Genomic DNA, 11143 nt, shown 5'->3' on the forward strand with positions numbered 1-11143 from the left:
TCTTAAGCCCTGAGCCACCTCTCCTCGGCCCTAGCTATAGTTTCTTCTCTTAAACACAGGGGAGAGTAAACGCAGCCCCCACTACCACAAACTACGCCAAGTTTCCCACATTTGGAGAAATCACAAGAGTCAGCACATCCACGCTGTTACAGATGAGTCTTGCCTTGGGAAAACCAGCTTCATGATTATGGGATCTCCCTTGGCGGGTGTTAAAGATTTATTTTTGTGGATGTGTGTGTGTCTGTGTGGGTATATGCACTTGAGTACAGACAGGTGCCTGTGAAGACTAGAAGAGAGTGTCAATCCCCTGGAACAGCTGTGAGCTGTGTGCAGGTGCTGGACAGTGACCTCAGGTCCTCCTGAAGAGCAGCCAGTGCTCTCAACTGCTACACTGTCCCTTTAGCCTAAAGTCCCCATTTTTTTTTAAGGAGAAAAGCTAGGCCAGGTATCTATCTGAGCTATTTGTTTGCACCTAAAAATCAACTGTCCAAATGTGACAAATGATCTGATTTTTATCAACGCAGTTCTTGACACACAGCCACACCCACTCTTTTGAAGCCACTGTGTGGCTGCTGTCTCCAACACAAAGACCTGGACAGTTGCAGAAGTCACGAGGCTCATAAAGCCATACCTCTCCCTGGCCTTCTCCATAAAAGCCCCTCTTGTTCCCCGGCTCTGGAGAAAGACCTGAGACAGAGGACATGTGACTAAAAGAGCTTTAAATCCTGGCAGAAGGAAGACAACCCAAGCATGGCTGGAAACTCAGCTGTGATGTGACTTCAGCACCCTGGAGGCTGAGGTGGGAAGGACTGTTCTAAGTTCAAGGCTACCCTGGGCTACAAGGCTACTCCCAGACCAGCCAGGCCTACACAGCAGAACCCTACCCAAAACAAAATGAAACCAAGAAAACAAATAAAATAAGTGAAATAAATAAAAATGATTTTGGAAAAAAAAAAGGTATCAAGTAAGATACCACTTAAAATTTACAGATCAATTTTTACAAGAGCACTAACACGAAGGACCCTTTTAATTCACACCTGGCTGAAAGACACACACATTTCATTTACAAAATAAACAATCCAGCCGGACGGTGGTGGCACATGCCTTTAACCCCAGCACTTGGGAGGCAGAGGCAGGCACACCTGTTTGAGGCCAGACTGGTCTGGTCTACCTAGTGAGATCTGGCCAGTCAGAGCAACATAGTAAAGTCCGGCCTCAAAAATCTCAAAAACAAACAAACAAACAAACAAACAAACAAATAGCTAAGAGAAGGAGGAGGAAGAAAAGGAAGAAAAACAAGGCAGAGGAGTGGACGGGTAGCTAGCTCAGTGTTGATCTAGCACTTGCTTAGCAGACATCAGGCTTGATCCTGAGCACCCACCATCCCCCACAACACACAAAAAAATCTACTCAAAAACATGAGTCTCAAAACAAACAAGAAAACTGACTAATAAACAGTAATCTCTAGAGGGCTGCAGAGATGGATCAGCAGCTAAGAGCACTGACTGCTCTTCTAGAGGATCCAGGTTCAATTCCCAGCACCCACAAGGAAGCTAACTGCCTGTAACTCCAAGATCGGACACCCTCACACATACACGCAGGCGAAAGCACCAATGCAAATAAAATAAAAACAAAAAGTCACCTCTAACCAGAATTGGTATAACTACCTAAGAAGCAGAGAAACCTGGCTCCTAACATGCGTGGTACATTGTCTCCCTCCAACGTACACAGATTTATTTCCACTGGACAGCTCAATGTTGCCTATTTTGGGGAATATCTGTAAAAGACACACTTCCTTTCAAAGCATCTTCAACGGAGAGCCAAGAAGCAGAAGCAAAGTTGTATGCACTAATGCAGCATGGCTGGCGTCTTTATTAGTATCTGCCCCTCCAACATTAAAGCCATTTCATGTTCCTCACTGTCACGATGTACATGGAGAATCAACTTTTAACAGTTTAATGAATTTTTCCAGAGATTTCTGGGGAAATTTTCCCACTGCTGGAAAATTGTTATAGACAGTCACTCTGTCAGCTGTGAGTACAATGCAGAGAAAGCCCTGTCAAATTGTTCATGAGTTAAACTTTTATATTTCTTTATAGTTTTTTTTTAATCTAAGCACTATTAATATGCTTGAGTGACATAAATTCTTAATGCTGTCCTAGGTATCACAGGACACCAACCTAACCTCTACCCATAGTTGCAACAACCAAAAATGTTTCTAAACATTGCCAAATATCCCTTAGGGTCAAAATCTCCCCACTTGACAATCAAGTTTTACAAAAACTTTTGGAGTTAAAGTTTGGCCAAGATGTTATCTAAGCAAACTGCATAAAAGCTTGCTCCTAAGATAATTCTAGTGTTGTCAAAAAATATACATGTAAAAGAGTGACTTCACGTGTTACAGGAAAACAGTTATTCAGCCTGACATGAACACTGGATGTTGCATCCTTATCCTGTGACTCCAGGTGCCTCCATCTCTTCTTATTCTATGTATGGAAGTCTCTGTAAAACCCTAAGAGGTCACATCGCCTTGGCTTAAGCATTTCCAGTGATGGAAAGAAAGAATTCCATTACCAGAAAGTTCTATTGAAAACAAATATAAAACTCCACTGTTCTTTATACCAAATTAAACACAACCTCCCTAAAGCTTCCTTCTTGGTTCCACTTAACTAGTTCACCTTAATTCTTACTCCCTTGTTTACCTGGAATTACTTCTCCTCATCTCTGGAAAACTAGAAAAGGGATCAGGCTGGACTTGGAGGAAAACAGACCCACAAGTCATTAATAAATAAAGGGATAAGCTAAAATCACTATTGTTTAAAAAATAAACTATTGGCCAGGTAGTGGTGGCACACACCTTTAATCCCAGCACTTGGAAGGCAGAGGCAAGTGGATTTCTATGAGTCTGAGGCCAGCCTGGTCTACAAAGCAAGTTCCAGGACAGCCAGGTCTATGCAGAGACCCGGTCTCAAAAAAACAAATAAATAAATTGTTAAATAAATTTATGTTTAATGAAATTCAAAAAATTTAAAATATAATGGAAACAAAGCAATAATTTTTTTCTCACTTTCCATGCTCCTAAAATACCACCTAACTGTCTGCATCTCTCTGGCTCGCGCTCTCTCTCTCTCTCTTTCTCTCCCTCTCTCTCCCTCTCTCTCCCTCTCTCTCTCTCTCTCTCTCTCTCTCTCTCCTAATAATGCTCTAAAAGGTTAAAAAAAACCATCTAACAATCAGAAAAGGACAATAAAGAGAACCTTAGGGGTGAGGAGATGCTCAACCAGTAATGTGCATGCTGTGCAAGCATGAAAACCTGAGTTTGGATCTCCAAGACCCATGTAAAAAGCTGGGCATGGTTCACACTTGCAATCACAAGTGCTGAGGAGGCAGAGACAGGACGACCCAGGAGGCTTGCTGCTCCCCTCAACCCACCCCAGTCTAGCTGAACCGGTGAGCTCCAGGCTCAGTGAGCGACAAGGTGGGGCTGGGGAGACGCCTCAAGTGCACTTGCTGCTACTGCACAAGACTTGGGTTCCGTTCCCAGAACTCACATGGTGGCTCACAAGCATGTTTAGCTCCAGTTTTAGGGTATCCAATGACCCTGGTCTCTGAAGACACTAGAACACACATGGCACACACATATATATACACACAAGCAAAATACTCATGCACATAAAATAACATTATTTAATGTTTTAAAAGAAAAAATAAAAACAAGGTAGAGAGAGACTGAGACACCCAACATCAACCTCTGGCCTCCACACGCATGTGCCAACACATACACACACGTCCCACATACACACGAAAGGTATTAAGTGAGGACAGCAATAAGACACTGCTTAGTGAAGGGAGCTTTTAGTTTGTGAATCAGAACTGTCCTAGAGGTGTCAATTTAGAGAAATAAAACATCACACTCAATAGTTGAAACTTATTTTACTAGACATCCTGGTCAAACCATTAGGCACAGACTTTTTTGTGTGGATTTTAAGACAGATTTATTCATAACTAGACTCTGTTTAGTTCAAAGCTATCATTATTCCCATAAGGTACCTGTCTGCTGTTTAAATACATACAAGAATATACTCGGTCTTTAATAAGAATTGTGTTGCCATTCATTTATCAAACAAAACAAACCCCTTTTCTATAATATCCAGAGCCTCTGACAAGAACAACTAAACAGTCATCAACTTTACACACATCAGATACCTTACTGAAGGTAAAAAGGGTGCTGACCTTACCCATTCTCATGAAAACCCTAAAATGAAGTAATGCTTATCTAAATTCCAATTCAGGAGAAAATAACACCCAGACTCAAAGCTGAGTGGTCAAGAGCTTGAGCAGTTTCCAGGTCAAAGCTGTTTCTACTGCACTTGCTCTTCAAAGATATTTAAAGAATCATGTTTTGTATGAGACCCTATACATTCTGTAAATGGAATTTTATTTATAGTTATGTAAGAAAAACTAAGAGGTTGTGATTTGTTACACCAACAAATGAGTCTAGGAGAGGAAAAAGGTTAGATGTTATCAATAGTATAAATTAATTCAATTTCCTCAAAGGACATACTAGTAAAATAAGCAGTTATCTTTTGCACTTACAAACGATCTGTTTAACAAACATGAACTTTCTGTAAGAGGATTTCCAGGCCAATCAGGGAGAAGCACTTTTGAAAGAAAAGAATTCTCAGTATAAAGGAGTATCTTCCTTCAGTGACTTGTGAGAATGGCATGTTTAACACACACACACACACACACACACACACACACACACACACACACAGCATGGAGTCCAAGAATCAAAGACAGTCCAAATGTTACCAGCATAACAAACTTTGTTACAAACAAATTCTTCGCTCATTCATTCATTCATTCAATATTTATTTATTGAGGGCTTGCCATATGTATGAGACCAAAAAGTTAAAACAAAATGATGACACTATTCACTTTCATTCTTTATCAAAACATGGCCAGTAATAAATATAAATGACAAACAATAATAATAATAATAATGATAGTAATAATAATAAAAAGAAACAGAATTTATTTTGGATGACTGCAGCAAAGCACACCGGGTAAAAGGCTCCTTACTTCAATTTCTGCAGATTCCACCCGGTTCTCAATTATTTCCATACACTGTCTCTTAGCTGGTGGCTCCTCACTGATTACAGTTTCTTCAGCAATGTCTGTTGCTGGTACTGTCAATACTAAAATGAAAAAGATAAACACGTTACGTCACCCCCAGACAACTAAGAGACGAAGTTTCGGTACTGTTGGTGCCACTTGCCTGCAGCAAGCAGCCTTTTCCAAACACTGCTCTCGTATGAAGATGTCCCTATTGGTCACCTTCATGCTCTCACTGAAGCCCACTTATTGAAGTGGCTATTGATAGTGATCTTACATAAATTTTCTCATCCATACAACTGAAAGGTCAAAATAGTATTAAAGATGCGCATTTTAAGAGGTCTCAGGCACCTGCTAACATAATTACTTTTACTAGTTTCTTGTGTATTATTCATGTAAAAACAACAAATATGCATGGGAAGCACACATAAAGTGCATACATTCAAACACACATACGTCACTCTGCATCTGCTTCACCATCTCCATTGAGAGTATCTTTTCTCAGCACAGCTCTCTAACGCCTACCAGTACTCTACCTGAATGCACACAATTGTGAACACTGCTCATAACTACTTCCCTATTGGATTAGTGGGCATTATTTATATTTTTGATGTTTTCATATAAACATGAGCATACAGAGAGTACATAACCTGGCTAACATATTTGATAGCCAGAAAGAAAAAAAATTAATTAGTTTTTAGGTCATGAGGAAAATTACCATTGCTTTCTAAGACTACCAAAACTTTTTGTCAAAGTAGGGCATGATGGAGCACCCAGGAGACAGAGGCTGATGGATCTCTGTGAGTTCAAAGCCAGCCTGGTCTACATAGTGAGACCCTGCCTCAAAAATAAATAAGCTTTATTTATTTATTTATTTATTTATTTATTTATTTATTTATTTATTTTCAAACCATGGCTAGGATTATGTTTCCACAGGTAAGGGCACTTGACACCAAGCCTGATGACCTGAATTCAATGGCTGGGATCCATGTGGTAGAAGAAAAAAACGAACTCTCTCAAGCTGCACTGACTTCCACACATGTGCTATGATGCACACATTCTCCTCCCAACAAGTAAAGGTAAATGCTTTTTAAAATTGTCAAAACATTAAAAATTGTCAGCAAGAAAGGTAATAAATTTAAAAGTAGTGAAACTAATATTAATTTAATAGAATGTACAGTAATTTATAACATTAGAAATGGGGCTGGAGAGATGGCTCAACAGTTAAGAGCACTGGCTGCTCTTCCAGGGGACCAGGGTTCAGCACCCAACACCCACATGGTAGCTCACAACTGTCTGTAATCACAGTTCCAAGGGATCCAACGCCTTCTGGCCTCCATGGGCACTGCATGTATGTAGTGCACATAAATACATGTAGGGACATACTCACGTAAGTATTTAAAACATTAGATATGTCAAGAAAGTGTTATTTCATTTTATTCATATTACATTATGTTTATAACAACACAAGAATACAGAAATTCTATTTCACTGGACATAATACAGTACATGTTATACATTTTAAATTATAGAGGCTTTAAAAGTTTACTATTTTTCTTTTTCAGAGCTTTCCTCCTTTTCTACTCTATCAACATAAACTTTAGAATCCATTTGACTAGTTATAGAAAAATGATCTTTGTCATGAACTAAACTGTGTCCCCTACTCTCCAATTTCTATGTAAAAATCCTAACCTTCAGTAGCTTAGACTAGGATTACATTTGGAAGTAGGGCCTGAAATGTAATCAAGGTAAAATGAAGTCACTCGAGTTGCTCTATTTCTGTGACTGAAGTCTCCTGTGTGAAAGCACCTCTTTGGATGAAGGCATCCAAAGAAAGGAAACCAGCTGACACTGTTGGGCCTCAACTTCAGAACCATGAAGAACTAATGTCTAGTATTTAAGTTACTCAATTTCTGACAGACACCATTTGTCTTCTTTGTTCATTCTCCATCTTAAACTTACAAAGAAAAATTGTTAGTGTCAGCCAGGTGTGGTGCCACGTGCCTTTGGTCCCAGCACCTGGGAGGCAGAGGCAGGTGGATCTCCATGAGGCCAGTCTGGGCTACATAGTGAGTTCCAGGACAGCCAGAGCTACACAGAGTGACCCTGTCTCCCCAAAAATTAATTAATTAATTATTAGTGCGTGTCAAGGCCAGAGGACAACTTTGTAGAGTTTGGTGACACACCTAAGGCGGCTGGTCAGTGAGCTTCAGGGACCCATCTGCCCGAATCTGTTTCCCCACCCTTATCTCAACACTAGGGTCACAGATGCATGCCACCAGGGTCAGCCCCCCAAGCCCTTTTGAGTTGACAACACAGGGTTTCATTGTGTAGTTCCGGCCGGCTCTGAACTTGCTTTGTAGACCAGGCTAGCCTTGAGCTCACAGAGATCTGCCTGCCTCTGCCTGAGTGCTGGGATTACTAAAGGCGTGTGCCACCACACCTGGCCCGACAGCATTTTAAATGTGGAACTTTTGTTGTCAGCCTTTTGGTTTCACTAAAAATGTAGCTGTTGCTTCCCTACCTTGTAAATCTCTGTGGTTTCCAAAAAAAAAAAAAAAAAAAAAAAAAAAAAAATAGGGGAAGGAAATGTCACAGTGAAGCTCATAAATGTCACCACCATATTTCCACTATAAGCCCCAAGTCAATATTTAGGTTTTTTGCTTAAAAAAAAGGTTAATTTCAGAAATCAAGCTTACTGTAAATTTAAAAACACACTAAAACATAGTCCTTGGAATCTTAAACTGAGCATACTTTACCAAAGCAACAACTTTTCTACAAGGCTATAGATAAATGGAAGCTCTAACCTATCCATAATATTTAACTGATTTTAAGTGAGAAAATGAAATACCATTTTTTTATAAATTAAAGCAAAAGAAATCTGGCAACTGCTTTTTCATGATGATGTCTTTGGGGATCTAAAATAGCCATGTTGGCTCAATCTTTCCTATCATGGGGGGAGGCTGCAGCTGGGTGTGGGGGTCCTAGCATAAAACTGAACTCCAATACATGGATGCAGGAAGATCAGGAATTCAAGGCCAGCCTCAGCTACACACTAAGTTTGAGGGCAGACTCAGCTATATGAGACCCTGCCTCGACAAGAAAAGCGCACACAAACAACCGACAGACCCCTAATCCATCTCCTTTAGTATCTCAGCTAATCTGATCAATGGAGGGAGGCAGCGGCGGTGCACAGCTTCCGCAGACCACTCCAGAGACTCACCAGCGGACTGCTGCGAACATGCCACTGGGTGATACACAGACATGCATTTTAAAGCGATCACAGTACTGAACTGAGATACTGTTGAATTAACTGACCATGTAAAACCTGAAATGGGAACTTTCTCATGACCAATTAACCACATAATTAACACTCCATAGATACCTAAGTTCAGTTTTGCTTTCAAATTCCAGAATACTCTCTCTACTCACTGACACACTTTGGAACCTACAATTAAAACCTCACTTTATGCAGTCCAGTCTCCACCTTTTCTTATTTATAGATTTTTGTCCAACAGCCACAAAGGCAATTTTGTTTCACTTAAAGCAATGTTAGCAGGATTCGCTTTGTGGTTCTTATACAACTGAATAAAAAGCCTACAGAACAGAACTGTTCATACCTTCTCTTTAATCTAGTAGAATGTAATTCCTATCCCCTGATGGGTGATGTTCTGTATGCTGTGAATGTGTGTTGCTCTGATTGGTTAATAAATAAAGCTGTCTGGCCAATGGTGAGGCAGAATAAGGTTAGGTGGGACGTTCTAATTAGAGAGAGAGGAAGGAGAAAGACAGCAGAGGAGAGGCTGCTAGCCACCACCAGGAGAGGCAAGATGTAAAGCACTGGTAAGCCACAAGCACATGGCAAAGTATAGATTTATAGAAATGGGTTCATTTAAGATGTAAGAGCTAGCTATCGAGAAGCCTGAGCCATTAGGCCACATAGTTTGAAAATAATGTAAGTCTCTGAGTGATTATTTTAAAAGCGGCTGCGGGACCAGAGAAAACTTACAACTACAATCCCCTACTTGAATTTCTAGCTTCTGGAGGAAGTTTTGCAGGTACTGCTCTGACTCCCCCTCAGTAAATAGGAAGCCTCTGTAGCAGGGGTCCTCTGTAGCAAGGGTCCAGCAGTGTGTGTGGCAAAGCCTGCCTGGGCTCATGGAGGGTGGTGAACAGACAGGCTGCCACAGCTTCCTTGAGTAACTTCAGCATAGTACTGATATCCACCATCCCTCTCCAAAGAGAATCCCAACTTTCTGGATGAGGATGTGGATCATGGTTACATAACCTAGCTCAATGCAGACCGAGTGCTCACCTCCCAGCACACTAGATCAAAGGGTCTCGGAGTGTGGAACAGACGGCATGGTTGCTTACTAGTCACAGTTCTTTCAATGAACACCTGCTAACCACTCTCATTTCTCATTTCGACATTCTTTTGATGTCTAGTGGACCTGCTGGCAGAACGTCCATACAGTATTCAGGAAGTTCTGCACTAGCTGATTGGGATGGCCTTGTTCACAGTCAGGTGCTTCCTATAACTGAAGCATTTACACCATGTTCGAGCACTGTCCTCATTCTACATCTCCTCTCTGTTCAGATGGCCAGTGATCATGATGCCAACTGGGACACTAATGAAGGTCACCTAGGCTTCCCAACAGGTAACTACCTCTGAATGCTGTCACTGTCAGAGTCAAGCTAGGAAACATCTAAAAGTACTTAACTCTGATAATACAAGCAGTGAATTTAGACTATGGATATAAAGATGACCCAGTGAGCTCGAACGGTCAGGTACACATAAAACAAACCACACCACAGTCAGATTCCTTCGTAATTATTGGTTGCACACTGCCTGGAATAGCTATGCCAGAAGCAGAAATCAAGAACTCAAGCAAGTTAAAACCAACACTACCTACAAAGAGTATGAACTGAAAGGCAAGGGCAATCAGTTCAGCCATGAGGCTGCGGGTTGTTTTGGGTTTTTTTTTTTTTTGCAGTGAGGTAAAAGCTATAAAACTCTTCAGTGGGGGTCCCTGAGGGAGAAAGCTCCTGATGGCACTATACTCCAAAGTGTAGCCTGGTCTCTGAGATGTTGGTCTTCAGTGTCTGGCTGAGGAACTAAAGGTATCTCAGGAAGTAGCTGGGGTCCAGGCATGTGATCCTCTTGCTCATATACACAGTCTGACCACAGTGCAACCACACCATGCTAGGAGAGTTTGCAGGCAAACAGAAAAGTGGTTCCATAGCTTTGAAGTCTTCTTGCTATTAACAGGAAATATAATTTGATTTTTTCCCTATCATTCCCACAGAGCTGAAGTAGCAAGTGATAAGTTTGCCACACTTAAAACTATATTGCCCCTGTTCCTGAACACCTCAAAGTCATGTCTGTTCATCCACCATATCAAACAGCTGGTGCCCGCATGTCCCTTCCTCCCCCTATAACAGCTAGTACTGACACACTGCCTTGAGATTTTGGGGGGGGGGGGGGAAGAGGCAGAAAATGTGCTGTCACACTTCTGATTTCAGCCTTCTTCATGACCTTATTATGCTGGATCACAGCATCTAATTCAAACCTTCAAATATTCACCCCATTAGTCCATTACTGCTTGAGAGAACACACTACCAAGGCCCCAGTGAGACTCAAAAGATGCCAATACAGGTATGTCTTCTGGGCACATCCCTAGGATTCACATGCAATGGCAGATTCTCACCCTATCCTAGGCTTAGAAGAAGGTAGAAGAAATCTCTGGGAAGTTGTCCTAGAGTCATGGAGGCAGGAAGCCCCTTCAGAAGCAGAGTGTGTGTGTGTGTGTGTGTGTGTGTGTGTGTGTGTGTGTGTGTGTGTGTATACACGCGCGCATGCAAAGGAATAGCATGCGCACACACACAGGAACAGGATGCTGTGAGTCTCGTCTGCCCTCCTGTAGCCTACTCTGATGGGGTGCGTTTACTTCATGTGTATAATGAGACAACTTGCACCACTCTGTTCATGTTCATACTAACTTTTTCATGAAGCATGTACATATTG

At 41.4% G+C, this 11143-nt stretch overlaps 1 protein-coding gene across 2 annotated transcripts in view; it reads right to left on the bottom strand.

Moving 5' to 3' along the window:
• Gabpb1 (GA binding protein transcription factor subunit beta 1) overlaps window positions 1–11143 on the bottom strand; it is a 52906-nt gene that overhangs the window by 5490 nt on the left and 36273 nt on the right. For both annotated transcript variants that reach the window (XM_059261323.1, XM_059261322.1), the window contains exon 8: window positions 5086–5201. In XM_059261323.1, the coding sequence (XP_059117306.1) occupies window positions 5086–5201 (116 nt within the window). The remainder of the gene's footprint in view (window positions 1–5085; window positions 5202–11143) is intronic.

This window comes from Peromyscus eremicus, chromosome 4 (assembly GCF_949786415.1).
Source record: "Peromyscus eremicus chromosome 4, PerEre_H2_v1, whole genome shotgun sequence".
Classification (NCBI taxonomy): Eukaryota; Metazoa; Chordata; class Mammalia; order Rodentia; family Cricetidae; genus Peromyscus; species Peromyscus eremicus.